The sequence below is a fragment of the Onychomys torridus genome, chromosome 13 (assembly GCF_903995425.1).
Source record: "Onychomys torridus chromosome 13, mOncTor1.1, whole genome shotgun sequence".
Lineage (NCBI taxonomy): Eukaryota > Metazoa > Chordata > Mammalia > Rodentia > Cricetidae > Onychomys > Onychomys torridus.
In genome coordinates, this window is record NC_050455.1 from 52,810,482 (window position 1) to 52,830,724 (window position 20,243).

A 20,243-nucleotide genomic window follows, 5' to 3' on the forward strand; every position below is an offset into this window, starting at 1 on the left:
TAATAGAAAGTTATGATAAGAATTTTGATAAACAAAATCATGATAATATAAAATTCTCTGGCACACTGCTTCCTCCTATGAGCATTACTCCTTGATTACTGAAAACTCCATTGGGATTTTAAAATAAACACTACCATTTCTTCTACTTTGAGAATGAAGAAGAAGATGTCTTTACTCTGTCCTCCGTCCTAGCCCCACCACCTTCAGGTACACACACACACACACACACACACACACACACACACACACTCACAATGAACCTGGGAAGGAAGGAAAGATCAGTAATGAGAAAGCCCACTAATGGATTGGCTTAAGCATAGAACAACAGCCCATCACGCTTCTAGAAAATAATCAATCAAGCACTTAATTTTAAACATAAAAGTAAGCTGCCAGGAGACCGTTAATAGATAACCAAATAAATTAACAGTTGTAGGTGGGATTGGAAACCAGGTCAGACTCTACACCCAGCTCTGAGCCCCATGCATATAAAGGGCCTCTTCAGCATGGCACTCAAGCTCACACTGTTTCAAAGTGGGAAATCTCCTTTTAGCCAATATCCCTTCTCAGCGGGCTCATCACTTCAGGGAATTGTCCTTTGTGCGTCTTCCATAAATTTTATAACACCACTGCTTTAAAATATTGATGGGCATCTTGGCCTTCGCCCAGGCCCGCTGTGGATTAGCATGGACATGAAAACCTTCAGGAGGGTAGAAACAGGAAGGAACATGTTCCCTGCTGACCTTCTGTAAGGGGACAATTGTGTTAATACAGTGGTTACCTGAGCCAAGGCATGCCTGGCTGAGATGGACGGCCCAGAGCCCCACGGGGGCAGAAGGGCATTAGGGACACACACAGGCAATGCTTGGAGACCTGCAGATCTGTAAAGGGTAAGTGAAATCAACGCGCAATTTCCCCAAATTTTCCAACCTGAATTTCCAATTTCTCCCAGCATTCAGAATCTTCACAGATTTACTGATGACTGAAGACTGACAGCATTAGAGTCTTTTATTTCTGCCCATGACACAGCCAGGGCAAGTGAGCAAAGTAAGTGGCAATAAGGAACAGAAAGGGGAAGACAAAAGAATCGATCTCTAGGTTGCTGGAAGCTCTGCATGTGCACGCAACTTACAGTATCCTGATTCCAGGCTCTTCATAATTGTTCTTAAAAACCAAAGAAGTCTACCTTCTAGAATAGTCATCACTGAAAATGGTAAAGTCTGCTAGCCAAATTGATACAAGAAGTCACTAGGCTTGTTTTTTATTTGGATTATTACCATGTACACACAAGCACATAAGTACAGAAGGATGCAAACACACAGAGACATACACAGACACACATTTCAAACACTGTGCAGTTCATCTTTCTGCAAAAAAATCTGCAAGTATATCCTTTGATCCAGAAAACTCACCTTCAGAAATTTTCCTCTGGAAGTCATTTGAGGGTATGTCTGAAGTTTTTTTCTATAAAGATGTTTATCAAACCACTGCTTATTAATAAGTGGAAATGAAAATAATAAGCAGTCTTAGTAACTGAGTCATATTCATGTAATATTGCTGTAGTCATTGAAAGGTGTATTGTAAAATAATATATAATGACAAATGAATTATTATGTCTAGGAGGTATTAGTCAGTGAAATGGGCCTTAGAAGAACAAGAACAATATGAGCATTTTTATAAGTCTAAAGTATGTAATACATATATATATAAACTCAGGCGTATATATTTTTAAATTATAATGGGAATATATTCAAATATTCATGGGTACAGTGTGTATAAAGTATGTAAAGCATGTACAAAGTATGTATAAAATTAGACTCATATTTTTACATTATGACCAGGAATGTGTTCAAATATTCATGGGTACAGAGAACTTGATAACAGCCCCATTGCCCACACAAAGCCTACTCTAGTCTGAACTGTGGTTTTATACACATCGTCTCAGATGATTTTTCACCCCAACCTTTTCAGGAAGTGGGCAGGACAGTTAATTTATAATTCTAAGGAATTTCAAACACACGCAAAATTTGAAGGGAATAGTATGAAGAATGCAGCTTCCCCACCCCCAACGAAGGCCCATAACAACCAGCACCCAGGCCTCTCTGAGGAGGGCTGCCCTGGGTCACCAGCCACAGAAAGGCTGCTCTAAACTCTCTCGTCACAAGAAAGGATAGCGCTGAACGTTTCCGAAAGCAGTTTGCCTTACTCCTTCTCTAGCTCCCCACCACCCCCACTAATCTGTAGGTCCTCAAAGTTCTGCTCTGTTTAGGAGAACCAGGCGATGAAATGGTGGAACATTCAAGAACACGTACAAAGAAGGGCCTCTGGTGGGGTGAAGTTAGCTTGTGCTAACTCATAAAGCCAATATGGCATCTCACCCCAACTCTATGTCTGGTGACCGAGTAGCTGTAGTGAGGGTATTTCCATGGTGGAAATCAGCAAACACTACAGATCAGGTGTTTTTTTTTTCTCCCGAAGGAGTGAGCCAGTTGTTTAACATTTGCTAGGATCCCACTGGAGATCTCAGAAAGGAAAGTCTACACACTGAAACGAAGGCCAGTACCTACCCAGGCTCCTGAGGTACGCAGGACAAAGCAGACTATGAACAAGAGTTAAAATGTGACATCTTGCCGGGTGGTGGTGGCGCGCACCTTTAATCCAAGCACTTGGGAGGCAGAGGCAGGCGGATCTCTGTGAGTTCGAGGCCAGCCTGGGCTACCAAGTGAGTTCAGGAAAGGAGCAAAGCTACACAGGGAAACCCTGTCTTGGAAAACAAAAAACAAAAAACAAAAACAAAACAAAACAAAAAAAATGTGACATCTTATTTAGAAAACTGGTACCTCTGCTGAGTCTTAGGCTGTCAAGTACACCTAGGCTACATCCAAACTTGATGGTTCCAAGCTAAGGTCAAACAAGACAACTAAGTTCTGGGTACCAGAGATGGGTGCCTACGTCTGTGTCAGACTACCTCCAGCCTTGTGCCCAGGAGAGGCTGCTCAAGTGTAGACCTTAGAGGCTTGTTTGCTCCCATTCTGAAGCTGCCCAGTCCTGGGAGCCCTCCCTCCTGGACAAACATCTCTAGATTCTCTGGACTTGAGGATGACATAGCGGGGAGTTCAATATGATGGAGAGACAGTTTGGTTCAGACGGTGCGAACGTGGCTGTGTGTATCCTTGGTCTGGGTGGCAGTGGGAATCCATTGAAGTATTTCAAAAAGAGATTGTGCCTCATGCTCCCCAGCTGCTACACAATGTCTCATTAAGCTCCTGAAGAGACATTTGGCTTTCGGGCAGGTGATGCTGGGCAAACTTTTTCTATTGGACACCATAATGGCTCAATCTTGGTACTTGGCCTTGATCAACTATGGAAGAGATCAGGCGTAAAACCCTGGAGATATTCCTGGCTCCAGAGGATCAAGGGGTTGCAGAGAAGGACAATGCTGTTTCAGGAAACAAAAGAAAGTATCTCAGAAATGCAGGCGTTTCATCTCCTGCAGGAAAGCTAAGAAGTGTAAGGAGGCTGCAGAGTTCTCTAGTTTGGCCATGTTATGAGGGACGTTAACAGGCTGCTGTCTGGTGCCCTCCACACACTGGCAATTGAAGCCGGGAACTCATGCCTGAACACCCTGAGCCACACCTCAGCATGTGTGATGCAATTCTTTTTCTTCTGTCATGTCACAGACACGAGGAAGACACAGTAAAATAAACAAGAAGTGATAGGGTCTGAATGCTACCTTTTCTCTTACTTGTGGTTTAACTGGAAGTCATAGGAGAATGTGGCAACTGGCTATAAGCCAGTGTGTGTGTATCACTTTCATTTTCTATTCCAATATGCTCTCAAATAAAGAAAATGAAAAAAAAAAAAAAAACTCAGATATATCATCAGTTCTCGGGGTGAAATCTATGAAAGCGTCTTCCTCTTGTTCATTTTCTTCAGTGTTGGGGATGGAGTCCAGGGCCTTCCTGGTACACACTAGGCTCCACTCTATGGCTGAGTTACACTCCAGCCCTCTTGTCTTCACATGATGGGAAGGTGGACATTAGATCACAAGGGAGATGGGAGGGGACAGTCTGAGCTGTATGTAGGGAGAAGCAGCCCACTGAGGTTGAATATCTGGAAACAGAACATCAGAGTGATAAGTCGCAAGACACAGAAGGAAACCTCTGTCTCTGTCTCTGTCTCTCTCTGTCTCTCTGTCTCTCTGTCGTGTGTGTGTGTGTGTGTGTGTGTGTGTGTGTGTGTGTGTGTGTTATACATGTTGTGTTGAAGCACTCATCCATGTGGCCCTGAGGTTGACAATGGGATGCCATTCTCCACCCTCCACCCTTAGGACTCTCCTGTTTCTGTCCTGTGCCCAGTGTAGCCAAGTCAGCACGCACAGCCATACCTGATTCTGCTATGGGAGTCGGCAATCTGAACCCAAGTTCTCATGCTTGAGCAGCAAGTGCTGATCAACTGAGCCATCGCCTCAGCTCCGCCACACATGTTTTTAATTCCAACATCCAGGGCTGGAGAAATGGCTCAGTGGCCAAAAGTATATATTATTCTTCTAGGAGACCCAAGTTTGATTCCAAGAACCCATGTCAGGCTGCTTATATTGTAACTACAGTTCCAAGGAATCAAACACCTTTGGCCTCTGTGGGAATGTGCGCACACACACACACTTAGAAATTACAAAAACAAACTCTTTAAAGATTTATTTATTTATTATGTATACAGCTTGCTGGTCAGAAGAGGACACCAGATCTCATTACAGATGGTTGTGAGCCACCATGTGGTTGCTGGGAATTGAACTCAGGACCTCTGGAAGAGCAGCCAGTGCTCTTAACCTCTGAGCCATCTTTCCAGGCCCAAAAATAAATTCTTAAAAAATAAGTCCAACATTCTATCATAATTTCCTACTATAGACAAATTCGTTGTACTAAAAATGGAGGCTAATAACTCCACTGAAAACAACCACAAAGTAGTATCAAAGAAAAGTGTACAGAACTGACTATCTCAGTATACCATCCTTGTCTTCACCTTTGCCCTATAGAAAGGCTTCCACATCAAATGGAAAATAAAAAAAGCATCCCATCTTCTCCTGGGACCCCAAAACGTTACACCTGTGTTCTCAAGAGGCAAATGCCCCCCAGAATCTCTCTTCACAACATGCACAGCCAGTGACAGCCACAGCAAGTTGCTTCTCAAGGGCATCCAGCTCTCAGCCTGGTGCTCTGTAATTTCCCAGTTTCCTAATTTCCCAAAGAAATGCATTTTGAAAAGAAGCAAACAGGTGAGCAGCTGAAGGGAACCCGTTAAAGCACCAGAACTTGCCAGGTACCACGGTCTGAGCCAACTGCTAAAGTAGGCAAAGAAGGCTTCAGCATAACTGGGGGACACCACCGCATATTTACCTGGCAGTGATTTGCTTCTTGAGCCAAATCACCTTCTGTACCACTTGGTGTACGTACTCAGAAATCTTGTGATCTTGGCCTCTATAAATGGAACTTGGATATCACTGAAAACCTCCTGGACTGGGAGAAGTTACTAAGGGGAGCCGGGCTCCCACGGAATCTCAGCAACTGGAAGGAGGGCCCTGTGAATAATAGTCACGATGCTATTCTAGGACGGGACCTTAGACAAGTGAACACAATGTTTGTGCATGCCTTACCCTGAGAAATGTCTCCCCCTCTTGCTCATGCAACTAAAAAACAGAAGGCCTGTGAGGAAAGACACCCCTGCAATGTCTACTCTATCTCGTTAACGAACTCCTGCCCTCCAGACTGGGATGTGCCAGTCTGTGCTGTCTTCAGGATTTGGACAAAGACCTGACCATGAGGCCAGAGATGTTCGCGCCCATGCACACTGCTGCACGCTTGTGTTGGGTTTGTTGTGTTGCTGTGACAAAAATACCCTGACAAAAGACATCTCTGTTGAGAAAGGATTTATTTGGCTCTCAATTGCAGGTCATGGTGCATGAATGAGTGGAAGCCAAGGCAGGGATCACATCCATGGTCAAGAGCAAAGAGTGAATACACACACCCTTGTCCCCCTTTTTTTAAAAAAAAAAATGGCTGCCAGCTTCACAGTTGGCCCTCCACATGAAGCAACACAAGTTCACTCCCTAGAACAGGGGAGCAAACAGTATAGCCTCGGACTACAGGTGCCACATGGTGACCCGCACCCCAGGAGGCTGGGAGTCTTTCTGACAACCCTACTGGGAACTTGGCACAGGATGCCCCTTTGCCTTGTGGTGTGACAACATAGTTTAGATCAATCTACTCACACCAAGCAAGCACGTATTTTAACTATGGCTTTTTGAATTATCGGCCAAAGTCTGAGAACAGGTTAAAGGAAGAAGCCAAATGCAGGGACTTTTTTCTAGATGATCTATTCTACCATGTCAAGAAGGAGAAAGGGAAATACATTTTTTCAAGGTCAACTGAAAATATAAAAGTTCTACTATTACCTTAGAGTTGTTGACACGTTTAGTCTGGGCATCTTGAGATGGAAAAACTCACTTTTTCTTCATAAGTGATAGTTGCTGACTTCAGGCACAATGGAAATAGCAAGAGTCCCACAGAAACATTACACTCTGCTCATGGGGTCATGTGTGTAGGCACATGCACTTGGAGGAAGCATTGGGATCAGAAGACATGGGTTTCTACCATCAACACCAAGTCAGCCCTGATGTGAGGTTGAAGGTAACTCTGAGTTCACTCCTGAAGCAGACTCCTTCACACAGGTCTGTGGGAGAGCATCCTCCTGGCTTCTAGCAATTCCACCATCAGACTGAACCTTCTCGGCACCCACCGATCTTCCGGATCAGCTGAGAGCCAGGTCTGTACAGACAGCAGCTCAAGACAGCACCGGCCGTTCATTGCCAATTACCAGGGCAAACATTTGTACTTCAAAGCTGACAAACAGGGTAACAGCTCTCAAAGACTCATCAGTTCTAAAAAGATTTCCATCCTCCCAAATGCTGCCCCAGTCTGTGACCTTCACCTATGTATGGTGAACAGTCAAAGGAAACACTTAAGAGCTGACGATGCCACAGGCAGTGATTCCCGTAACTGCCTCTCAAAGGGCGGTCTGCTCACAAGTCAGGGCCAGTGATACATTTCCAGAAACTCATTCAAAGTTTGCTTTGCAAACGAGGGGGAGGGGCGCACTTCAGATACTCTAGCAGGGACTTCTGAACTGGCACTTCCAGCAATATCTCCATGCCAACGTGTTTTCATCTGAAAAACTGCTGAAGAGCCGAGACTGATGACAAGCAGGTTCCCTGAAGGGGGGATAATGGCTGTGAGCATAAGTGCCTGCCAACAGGGGCCTCAAACCCTGAGACGTCCATTCACTGCGGGACTCACAGTCTGCTCTAGACCTAATCCCCAAAAGGTGATGAAATGGACACAGGGACATTCCAAAGTACCCAGACCTTTGATCTTTCTCTATCAACTGCCTACTAGTGAAGATAAAGTCAAGGTAGAAAGGAAAAGTAGATGTTACTCAAATTTGAAAGCCATGATCGGTGTCAGAACAGTCTCAGAGCGAGCAGAAAGCATGCTTCTTTGCTGGATTATGAAGTGAACTCCCACGTTTGGTCGTTTTGGATCTGCTTTTGGGGACAACACGAATCAAACAGGCTAAAGGCATACTGCTTACTAATAGTAAATCCTCATATAGAATATCTATGTGTCCTCCTAATTACTTCCACTTCGTGGACTGCTTTTCTATTGAAAAAGAAAGCTCAAAGAAATATTCTTTTTGAAGAACAAAGTCTCAAAGGAAGTGATTATTACAAATCCTTCAAGGATCCCAGCGACTTTAAAACCCATTTAAATCCAAATTCAGGATATCAGATTCTGCTCCGACATAATTTTTACATTTTTAGAACAACTTTTCATTACACATTCAGGCAGCAACAAGTTGGGAGGGGAAAGGAAGGCGACAATGATGGACTATCTTGAAATTCTCAAAGAATCAATATGTATAATATGCACAGGAAAAGGCTGGAATAAAATGATAATTATTACATTAGAGTGGTTATTTCTCTTCTCTGTGTTTTACAAATGACCTATTCTATGGCTACATCATTTTATAATAAAAACTTACTAATAAAGAAAATTCAAGGTTATCAGACATAGTCGACTTTACAAAACAATGTTCAAACAAGTGAGCAGAAAATAGGGGCACTCAACAAAGAACAGCGCCATGCTAGGAGGCTCCTTGGCCCCCGTTGAGACCAAATCCATCAGTCGCATTTCCTGGTGGCATTGTCCTTGGAGACAGGAAGCAGACAGAGCCCCATCTTCCCTGAGGCACCATGAACTCAAACTAAGGCACATATAGCAAAGACTGAATTTCCACACGTTTATTAGGCTTCGTGCCCGGGGAATCTCAGAGCACTTTTGAAATGCACACTTGTTTTAGTTTCAGGGGAGAAAAGCGAGATTCTCCCACAGACACCACAATGGCCAGTGACCGGCAGTTGCACTGGCAATAGAGGCCATGTTAGTGACTGCACCAACTCACTAGGATTCGGGTATTCTCGGACTTGGGGAAAGAGTAGGGAACATAGTATTTACATGCAGTGCAGGGGATCAAACTGGAAGCCCCATGCATGCTAGGTAAGCATACAGTCACTAAGCTATGTGCCCTAAGCCCAATTCTTCAACAAATTCTATTTCATACATTAACTATCTTCTCTTCGGCTACATCCATGAGGCTGTAGACATCTGTCACCACGGGTAGCACGGGTAGAGGGGACTTGCCATACTATTTTAGGAGGCTGTTTGGGGGCAATAAGTGCAGAATCTGTGTGTGTCTCATAAGATACAAACTTAAAACTCATTCCTGGAATGTCACAGTAGACACTCCACTTGAGTCAATTGACCACAGAAAGGGTTGTGAGTTTTCACGGTGTGTATGAAAATAGAAACCTCAGTAAGAATTTCAGAGTCTGTACCCCAAGAAACACATTTTTGCCTGTCTGTGATACTAGCTAGCGTTCAGGAAATGGGAGCAGGAGGCCAGCGTGGACCACACGGGGAAACAAAAACTAAAGTAAACTGAAATAAAACAAGGCGAGAAAGAAATCATGGGTCTGTGCCCAAAGGCTGCGCACAGGCTAACGTGGCTTCCATCTCCACTGGAGGTGTCTGGAGGCTGTGCATCTGCAAATCCCACGGGTCCTCGGGCAGGGTCACAGCTGCTGGCTGGTGAAGAAGGATTTAGTCTCCCTGCAGACAGGATTTACACAGAGTGGACAGCCCAGAGTCAACTGCGTGGAGCACAGCTTGTTTGACTGGATGTGTGAGTGTACCAGATCAGCCAAGGCCTGCAAGACACAGAGTAGAGCCACCTGAGGCCAGAAGTCTGCTGGCGCTGTGCACCAAGTCCTCCCTGGAAAACTGCTCTGGTTGCGGTTTCTTCTCAAGGGAGTGGACCAGAACTGTAAAACACAGTCCATCCTGGAGCAATGTCAGCTCAGGCAGAGTCAAAATGGAGACTTTAGGAAATGGATCTTCCTACCCCCCCCACCCACTGCACCTTCTCACTGAAAAGCAGATTTAAAACTAGGCAGCTGTAGGTTGGCAAAAAAAGGAGACTTCGGGCTACCTAAAGGACAAAGGAGGAGAAGGAATTTGCTCTTAGTTTTGTAATTAATTGGAACTCCAAATGTACTAATATGTGAGAAAACCAATATTGTGCAGGAGTTTCTCAGAGGACTACTCTGCGCTGTGTTCTACTAAAGCAGTTGTAACACTGTGTACCTTAGAGAACAATGGATTTCCATTAAGAGACTCCGCTCTTCTGATGTTTTCTGCTCCACACTGAATCAAAGGAGAAGGGGAAGAAAACACAGACATGTTTTAGTTTCCTTGCCTTTCCCTCTTTTTCTTCTTCTTCTTCTTCTTTTTTTTAAAGACACCGAGTGTTACAAAAGAATCAACTCGAAGAACTATTCACACACCACTCAGTCTGACCTCAAATGGTGGCAGACTGCTCGTGAATGTCGGTCATGGGGTGGATGGGCAGGTTGACCAGGTTACCGGAAACCACGCCTCTGTTCCTGTGTTACCCCTGCCCCGCACCTTTCCACAAGTGACATGCTTCCACACCATGCTTGCAGCCATACTGGACGGAATTCTCACCGCTGATTCAAGTCCAGGTAGCACTTGTGCTTTTATTCTGCCTGTCTAAGGCAAGCCTTACAGACTCCATCTACGTCAATGGGGCTGTAGTTAAGTAAATTTCCTACTTGCTTTGATCCCAAGTAAAGTGCCAAAATGAAGGAAATTCATTTATGGACTCTAAGTCATATTGAATCTAAACTGAATCCAGTGCAGAACTGGGTTTTAAAATAAACTCTTAGAGAGAAAAATCTAAGAAAAAAAAATCTGGGTATTACTCAGTACCATTCTTTTCCCTTCTTAAATAACAAAACAAACAACAGATACAGCTACTTATTCTCAGATAACGGAGAACTATGTATGATTTACTCCATAGCCAGGATCTTCTCTTTCCCATCCATGCCGAGACATGGTCAGTCACTATCTTTCACATTGGCGTTTAAAGGAGGCGCCCACATAGGAAGCACCTCACTTATATCCAAAATATGTACTTAAGAAAAGAAAATGGGGATTTTAAAAAAATGGATAGAATATTATTTCACTAAATGCAGAAGTCTATTTTAGGGTCAGAGTATGAGCGAGACCCACTCCTGACCCAGCACCTTCTCAGCACCATCTGAGAACTTTATTATGTTTATCAGCAAAAGGCAAAAAAAGTCATTTCTATTGTGGAAAAACATTTTTAATCTTTAAAGTTAGTTGCTTTTAAGCATGTTATATTTTCATATCAAAATAATGATAACTACGTGGTTTCTTTGATTTCCTACAGGGATTATCAATCACTAGTAATCATCTTGGTTACTAGCTATTAACAGACTCTGCTTGTAATGTGAATGAATAGAAACTATTACTCAACACAGATAAAAACTTACGTTCAAATACCCTGTACTAGGTAAGGCTTATTTTGACCGAAGTCTTTCTAGAATGTTTAAAGGTAGCCAAAGTCATGGTGGGGATACAGAGGCATCAGTAAATGAAACCCACACGCAACAATGAAGCCTCATCTTTGCCAATTACAATTTGCTCATAAATTACTAGTGATAACAACCCGGGCTTGCCAGGCAGTGGTGGTGGTGGTGGTGGTGGCGGAGCGCACGCCTATAATCCCAGCACTCAGGAGGCAGAGGCAGGTGGATCTCTGTGAGTTCGAGGCCAGCCTGGTCTACAAAGCGAGTTCCAGGACAGCCTCCAAAGCTACAGAGAAACCCTGTCTCAAAAAAACAAAACAAAAAAAAGAACACCGGCTTTCCTTAATTCACCCATGTGTGACTGATGGCCGGCATAGACACACAAATAATAGGAGCTGACAGCAGGTTCTGCCCCTACTAACCCTCCACTCTGCCCCTCACCACCACCCAGTCCCAGAAGGGGTATAGCGTTCTGTGGAGCCAGATTTCCATCAGTCACACATGGGGAGGCCATGAGTTCTCATCCAAGATTGGAGGGAGAAAAGGGCTTCCTGAGTCCCCACATTTCCAACTTCCCACAGAAACACAGCAATAAGCCACTGAAGGGTTCAGGCTAGCCCTCAGAAGCTACAAGATAGGTAAGCAACAGTTTTTCTCCACCCTGCGGGACACGCCACATCCATCTTATGCCAACAGTGGTATTTGTTATTTCAATAGTCAGATTGATCGCAACTTGTTAGCAAACAGCTAATTAAGTGAGTGCATAGACGAGGCCAGTGGCATCACAACACACCCCGCTGCTGTTTGCTCTATGCTTCTCTCTGAAATGTCAGACTTGTACGCCCCAAACCCAACCAGAAACAGTATAACAACCCAAGAACCACGGCTGTGGTAAGTGCAGGGAATGAGTTATAGAGTAATAAACGTTTCCCCTCAGAATTGGTGATAGGCTCAATTCCTTTTCTGTCTAAGAGTTCACCTTCACATAGTACAGTAACTCACACCGAACAAAGTATTAGTTTCGGAGATACTGGGCAACATGACTTGATAAAGGTATAAATGTCCTCTTCTACTGCTGATGTAGAATTAATTTAGGGAGTATTTTTCAAAATGATGAGGACTGGGTACATACAAACACACCAAAAGTGTTCTTCCTCTCTTTCTCTGTGTAGCCCTGGTTGGCCTGGAACTCAGTAAATAGAAGACTGGCCTTGAACTCACAGAGATTGAGATCTGTTTGCCTCTGTCTTCCAGAGCTGGGATTAAAGGAGTGTTCCGACACACCGAGTCCCATAAACAGTAACCTTTTTTTCAATAGAATAGCTTGATAACTGCAGGAAAAATTTCCTGATAAAACAAGTCATGATGGGACTAAGCAGCCATATGGGTTCACTTACCTTCTCGGCTAAGACTTGGGAGTACTCAATATCCAGTTCGTAGAGTGTCTCAATGTGATCACTGGTAAACGCTATTGGAACCAAAAGGATATTCTTCCTTCCCCTCTCACAAAGCCCTCTGATAGCCTCATCTGTCTGAGGGCCCAACCAGGGTACTGGGCCAACCTAGGAGAAAGGAAGACCAATGCAGAGATGGAACATTTCTCCTGACAGGTCAATAACATACTATCGCCATGCCCCCCCAACACACACAGAGCACACATATCTGTCTATCCCGGCGAGAGCCCCTTTTACACCTCCTTGAATGGGTTTGAGTATTTTCACACAGAAGCCTGAATCCTTCTGGAGGCTGACCCAATATACAAATAATAGTTTCTTCCATTAAAGCTAAAAGTCAGATAGTAACTGACAGAACTCCACCAGTTGCTCAATTTCCTCTTCTATCTACTATTTTTGCAGAGTTCTCTCAGCCCACAGCGAGCAGCTGACTTACAGAATAGCTTGCTGGCATGGAAGCACCCAAACTCCCGTTTATAAATAAGTGATAAAGCAGATTTTCACAAGACGATGTGTCTGAAAATGTATGAAAGGTACCTACCTTGGACTGCCAAACCAGTCGGTAGGGGTTGGGGTAACCTAGCTCTTCCATGACTTTGTGGACAGTGGCACCTACTTCTTGGGGGTAGGGATCCCCTCTGTTGACAACCTGCAGTAGTGACAAAGTGATACGCAGTCACCAACACTGTGAAGGGTGCCAAGAACCATTGGCTAAGGAGCGACAGGAGGAACATGAGCCACACCCCTCCCTTGCTGTCCCCTGAACCAATGACATTTGGATCTGAGCACTGTTAGGAAAGTCCCTCAGCTCCCGTCATTCACTGGCCAGGGAACGCTGTATCAGTCAGCTACGAGACCCCAAGGAAGATGCTGTTTGTGGAAGATGGACAGGGTCTACCCATGGAGATGGTTCTCTTTCCCTCCAGGATGGACAGAGTGCAGAATGGCTGAGCTGCTGGTAAACACGGGGAAAAGGCAGAAGGATGCAGTTCCTGGTTCAGAGCACCAGCTCCTCCCGAGATGAGTGATGCCTCCTACTCCTTTTCTCCCCACCCTTCCCCAGCAACTGTCAGCAGACAATCTGTGAACAGTGAGGCGCGTGCTCCCAACAGGAAAGCTGAATAAGAACCTTTGAGGATATTCAGCAGACATTTTTATTTTAATTGTTTTCACCGTTTGTGGTGTATTGACTCCCTAACTCCATCACCCTGCTTTATGGTGTTTATTACCTCCTGACCCACCATGCTATTTTCCTTCATATTATGTTAACTGTCTTTTCCTGGCATTGTACAGGGACAAAGGTTTTTGTCTATTTACTTTATCCCCACATTTGATGTGTATAATAGGTGCCCAATAAATGCTGTATTGATGAAATGAAATACTAAGGAAATATATTACAACATGACTAGTGGCCAAATAATCATTAGAGACATAAATGTAGAAGGGATGAAAGAGATACAAGGTTGCCTTTGGCACTGTAAAACAATAATTGCTACAGGTAGGGTCCACTGTAAGGCAGCTCCTGCGATGTTCCAGCGTAAATATTCGTCTGCCTTCTCTGGAGATTCACTCTGGCACCTTGGGTACCTTCACACCTAGAATGGATCCTTGGAAGGATTTGCATGACACTAGAGAGGAGATGTGATCTCACTGAAATGAAACAGACAGGCTTCCAATGGGAGAAATGTATCTCCGAAGCCATCTATTACGAATGTAGGGGCTGCATCTTCCAGGTGAGCAGCACCTTGACTCTGGTGACCATCAAGGAGCAACATGGTACCTTCCACCTGAGGCTGGTTGGTTCCATTAATCATGTGGTTCAGACTGATCACACGTAAGGAAATGGAATCTTCCACCTCTATGACTTGGAAAACAGTGTTCATGGGACAGGATTCCAGTTCCGAACAGATAAAACTAGGTACTGAGTCCAAGATCTTTCAAATACCATACGGCACACTAGCATGGTACCACCATGTTTCCATGCATGCAATAGCCATGGCATAGGAGATGGCATTCAGTGAACAACCCAATATAATATGATGAACTAAGGGTCATAAGCTGTATATTCTCTGGTCACACTGTGGTCCCTAGTTTTAGCAAATTTGAGTCCCAGAATGCACAGGTTCCTGCTAAGCCTTGAAGACAGAATGGGAACTGCACACTGCCATCCTTCCATAGAGCAGACAAAAGCACACTTCTTTTAGCTGATACACTTGTTGGAAATTCTTATATCTGAATGAAACTTCCAGTTATCATTTTAAAGAAGGCTATTAATAAGATCTATTTGTAATATTGGGCATTGAATTAACTGCTGGGAGTTTTCAGAAAGTGAGTCTTTGAGCAAGCTAAGGCTGGGGTTTTTAGAATTCATTCTTGCACTATGCTGAGGACAGAATGGAACCAGGTCCATTTTACACATTTAGAAAGCGAAACAACCAAATCCTTTACCACTAGGTCACCGAACAAAATGTTCTTACTTACAGACATTGGCAGGGAGTGGGCAGAAAACAGAATGACCACCTCGCTTCTCTTCTCCCGTGGAAAATGGTCCAGTTCTTTCAGAATGTGGTCTGCAAAGCACTGTGGGAACCCCAAGAATAGGGGAGAAGGTAGTGAGTAGAGAGGAAGAAGGGAAGGAAGTATCTCAGAAATGAGAGCTATACCAAAAATTTCAGGGAAATCTTCCAAATCTGGAACTCTGTCTCTTTTTAAAAAATGCAAACAGTACAGTCTCTTTGATTTGGTACAGCTTCAGAATGGATGGCAATGGTTTCAGGGGCCTAGGGAATTTGATGGGAAACTTCTAAAGCTCACTAATGGCTCTCTGCAAATGAACGCTGAGGATCTGCTTCCCCTCGGGAAGAGCAGGGCACACTTCCAGATGGAAAGGAAACACAGATGGGAAGGAGAAGTTGTTTTAAGACTCACATTTGCGCCGTTAGCAGGAAAACAGCTTACGGGGTCTTTCTAGATCTCTCTTACTTTGGCTCTCAGGCATATCACATTAAAATACATTAGCCAGAAATAGGAGAGAAATAAGAAAATACTTGTCTATTTTTATGACATCTTTCTTAGGAGTCCAGGATCTGCACCAAAGCAATCCTCCTCACAAGCTTCATGATGACAGATGACAGGCTGTACAACCCCCATTCAACATGCAGAGGGGGAAAAGATGTGGGGATGGGAGGACTGGCGAGCCATATGTGTGAACGTGGACTAGAATTCAGGTCCGGCTGCCTTCAGACCTCTGTCCACCAGACCGGCTCCTTCTCGGTTCTAGTTGGCACTTGCTGATTCTCATGGGTAGGTGCTGAAACACCAGATCTAAGGAGACTTTCTTTCATCTTACACTTGAATCATTCTGGCCATTTGGTTTATAAGGAAAATGTAGCAAAAGACAGAAGTGGGTCAACTGGTAAACCTGGAATGTGACCAGAAATTAGACAGGAGTGGAGTATGGGGTCAAAACAAACTGCTGCGGAATTTTTGCACTGCAGTTATCTTAAGAGAATAGGTCTATGTGTGTGCATGTGTACGTGTTTATCTGCTCTCGGGTAGTTCAGAAAAAAATACACGCAGACATATACACATACAGAGAACATGTAAATGATAGGTCAACAAATGTTAACACATGAATACAGGTAAAGCACAGATGGCAGTTCATTATGCCATTTTCTAAGATATTCGTTTTATGTGTATGGGTGTTTCATCTGCATGTATGTCAGTGCACCAGGTGCATACTTGGTGCACACAGAAGCCAGAGGAGGCCATCATATCCCCTGGGACTGGAGTTACTAATGGTTGTGAGCTGCCACGTGGGTACTGAACTCAAACTGTGGGTCCTCTGTAAGAGCAGGCAGCGCTCTAAACCACTGAGCTGTCTCTCCAGCCCTTATTTCCCTTTTAATTACATATATTTGTGTAAGGGGGGGGATAATGTGCAAGTGGGTGAAGGTGCCTGCAGAATCCAGAAGAGAGAGTCAGGTCCCCTGGAGCTGGAGCTGCAGTGGTTGTGAGTCTGAGGTGGTTGTTGGGAACTGAACTGGAGTAGCGGTCTATGCTCTTAGCCAATGAGACTTCTCTCCGATCACATCACTCTTTAATTATTTTGCATGCCCAAATACAAATTTTAAAGAACAAATGAACAGAAATCATACCAACTTAGAGTTGATGTCTTTGGATACACATCAGTGTTCAGTCACTACTATAGGTTCCAAACTAGTCCCTAAGAACACTAAGATATTTATCATTCCAGAACTCACAAATTTTGGTAAGTAAATACCGTATTGAACAAAATGGTATCTAGAAAAGGTACCTAAAATTTTGTTCGCCTCTCCTCCTTCCCCCCCATCTCCGTATTGTAAGTATGATAATATGTGATTAAAAAAAAACAAAAGCTCTATTTTTATAGTGCTCATGATGTTTAGACAGCAAGACTTCTCAGAAGAGGCTATCTGTAGAGAGCAGCCATTGTACATAAAGAAGCCAGTGTAAAGTTTGTGTCGGAGCCCGGAACGTACATTTGCTGCAACTGCTCCAACAGCTACATAAACATCCGTATAAGAGAAATGGTAATAAAAGGACTATTTTGAGTAACTAGTACTGATAACATGTCGTGGGTTTAAGACTATATTTTTGTTGAATTTAGGCTAGATTTTTAGGGGTTTGCCCCCCTTCCTTTCATTTTCTCAGCTTGTAAAATTGCAAGTAAGAACACAATTCCTTGGGGCTTCCAAGAGTCACTAAGCCATCTTCAAAACTCCAGCGGCCTGCGCAAATAGAAGTGCTACTTAAATCACCTAAGCCCATCTGCAGGATTTTCTGTGCACAGACAGCCCCTGTGCAAAATGAAAGCAGCAAGGCCTCTCAGAGCCTTCAATCACACCATCCAGGAGGGCAGATAAATGCCTCTAAAATTCCCTTTCATTTTATGAACAGAGACTTCCTCGGCTAAGAGACCTTGCCATCTTTCTGCTTCCTCCTTTTCAAAGGGCTGAATTTTAATGCAAATCTAATTACTCCCTCGATCAGGGCAGGCAGATGCTGTGCAGACCCCTCTTCCTGTGCCACATGTCAGCGCAGACCAGCAACACCCCTCCTTCCCAGCCACAGCAGCAGCCGCGGCCTTAGGCACTCCAGCTACCCCGGGCCGGACCCGGGAGAAAGGTGACCGCTGGACACACACACACACACACAGCCCACAGACACCCATCCCTAGGGGACCTCTTTCCAGTTTTTACTCCAACACAAGTGTTAACCCTTTCCCTCCCCACCCACAGGACACGGCTCTGGGGAAAGCCAGCCTGATTTTAATGCCGTCTAGCACCATCTAGTGGTCACACGTTTTAAGCGCTGCCAATCTTTTCAGGTATTCTTGCCAGAGATCACAGAATGATCAAAGAATAAATCAAACGATAGTCTGAACCACTTCATATTTTTCTACCTAAAATAACTCAAAAGCATAAACTTCTACAGACTCAAAAACCTATCTGAATGACTCAGGACTTTTAAAAAAAAACAACTCCACTCTTACGATTTTCAAAAAAAGAATAAAATAATACCAACTCAAAGCTATTGGTTTTAGAGTTGTAATTTTAACTGATTCTTCTAAATTAAAGTGTTTATTGACAGAATATTACAAAGATAAATGTACAGAAGAAATGAGAATTTTCTCTTGATCTATGAGACTTCCTCCACTGAAATGTGTCCGACTATGTATCTATACAATCTTTACTGTTTAATCCTTTGATATTTTAAAGGATTTAGAAAATGGAGGACTTAAGTTATTTGTTGGTCATCCAATCTAGGTATATAAGTTAAAGGAAATACTATGTATCCATAAAATCTTTAATATTCTTCTGGTCACTGAAAAATACAAAATTCAAAATCTAACTGTGGTACTAATGTAAATCTGCAGAAAGAAGAGCCTCACCATCCTACCCTGAAATTTATTGTCACTTTCCATGATAAGTAAGACATCCAATGGCATGGCTTTTATTCCCAGCATGTAACGTGAGCAGGGACCAGCAAGCTCGGAAAGCACCTCAGACAGAGCAGGCTGACTCCGTACCAGCTGTGGGGACAGAGGCTGCTGGCCGGCGGCGGGCGGGCGGGCGGGCATACACACCTGGATGAGGAGGGGATGCGTGGGCCACCTGTCAATTGTGCTCCACTTCATGGTGGGCTTCCGTCCCACCTCGTTATAGTATCTGTAAATGGCATTTAAGCTGCTGCCTAAAATACAAGGGAGCCATTTAGTAGGCACACTCGACTGTGGAGAAAATACAACACGGAGCAGTAAAGGGCAATAATTGTAAGTTCAGAGTAGGCAGCTGTGTCTATACAGAAACCGGGTCTAATTACGAGCTTTTCAATACTCTAAAATGCATATAGATTTAACTACCCTACAAATGAAGATCACTAAAGAGCAATCAATTTCAACAGACCTTCAAAGATTATTGAGGCCATTTCTCCTGAGAGACGCGAGGGCTGCGAGTTTATGAAATATAGGCTATTGTGAACTTGCAGGGACCAAGTCTTAAAATTGAGAGCATGTGAAGAAAAGCTCTCCCATTATGACCGGAATCAGCCCTATTACAGGCAGTGTAGGGGTGAGAGAGGAAGACAGAAGTGGATTGTTATCCCAGCATGCTGATGCTGCTTTGTGTCTTCTAATACAGCTGCTTTCTGGCATTTTCCTTTAGAGCGGCTTCATTTTACAAGGTTTTCATGGAGGAATATGCATCATTCTGTATCTAGAACATTTTGGACATTTTCAGTGAATATTACAAGTATTGCTCACATTCAAATGAAAGCTTTAGAACCATCTTGTCTAAAGGTACAATCAGAGGGCAAGCAGCCTATTGAGGGGGTCTAAAAGCCCTGCATTTAACCAGTTTTTACAAAATGTGTCATTCCCTGGAATAGAGCAAACAGGCGCTGCCCTTTCGCAGGTAACCTAACAAACGTTGTGTTTCCAAGTGAAAGGTGATTTGATGACAACCCGAAGTCCAGGAGAGGAACAGCAGGATGAAGCCAGGGAAGCTGACATTGGAGTCAAAACCTGAAACCCATAAAACCAACCCTAACAGGGGCCTCTTAGTCTCACACACAGCAAGCTCCAACATGTCTATGTGCTGCCTATCACCAGTTTCCTGGGTTCCTTACCATAGGGATCATAGTTAAGTTGCCAGTTTAAAAAGCTTACTCAGGACACAGCCACAGTTTAATTCATATTGTTTGCTCAGGCTAAGATTCATCTTGCATTAAAAAGAAAAATCAATGGACTCGGTTTCAATGAGTAGAAACAGTGATGTAAGAGGATCTAAATTTGAGGGACAAAACAATCTCCATAGAAATCAAAGTATCCCATCATATTCCCACTGCAGGTCTCACTGCACATTTGGGCATCATTTTCTGGGGGCCACATTAGCTCCCTCATGTCACTGGACTACCGGAAGAAAAAATTAGGAAGGGGGATTATACGTGAGAAAGACACCATGAGAAATACACAGGACACACGGTGCACGTTCAAAAGACACAGTAGCGGAAGGAGGACCATTGGCCTCAAAGAATAAACGCGTTTCCTAAAACATTCATAGCTTAGAAGTACAGATGCTTGGTCCTTACACATGTGGTGCGCTAGAGAAAAGCCATGTGTGCCCTGAGCCCTGCCCACACAGCTAGACCCATCTGTGAGGGAAAGAGTACATCTGTGGCCACACCAATAACAATGTAACTTACCAACTTTGGAGAGCAGACGTCTG

General features: G+C 43.9%; 1 protein-coding gene across 2 annotated transcripts in view; it reads right to left on the reverse strand.

The window, feature by feature from the left end:
* Positions 1–6,042: 6,042 nt before the first annotated feature.
* The window catches only part of Fech (ferrochelatase), a 34,734-nt gene continuing 20,533 nt past the window's right edge, over positions 6,043–20,243 (reverse strand). For both annotated transcript variants that reach the window (XM_036204876.1, XM_036204877.1), the window contains 6 exons: positions 18,605–18,711; positions 14,959–15,057; positions 13,019–13,126; positions 12,421–12,585; positions 9,756–9,815; positions 6,043–9,319 (listed from right to left, as the gene is read on the reverse strand). In XM_036204876.1, coding sequence (XP_036060769.1) covers positions 9,185–9,319; positions 9,756–9,815; positions 12,421–12,585; positions 13,019–13,126; positions 14,959–15,057; positions 18,605–18,711 — 674 coding nt within the window. In that variant the 3' untranslated portion in view covers positions 6,043–9,184. The remainder of the gene's footprint in view (positions 9,320–9,755; positions 9,816–12,420; positions 12,586–13,018; positions 13,127–14,958; positions 15,058–18,604; positions 18,712–20,243) is intronic.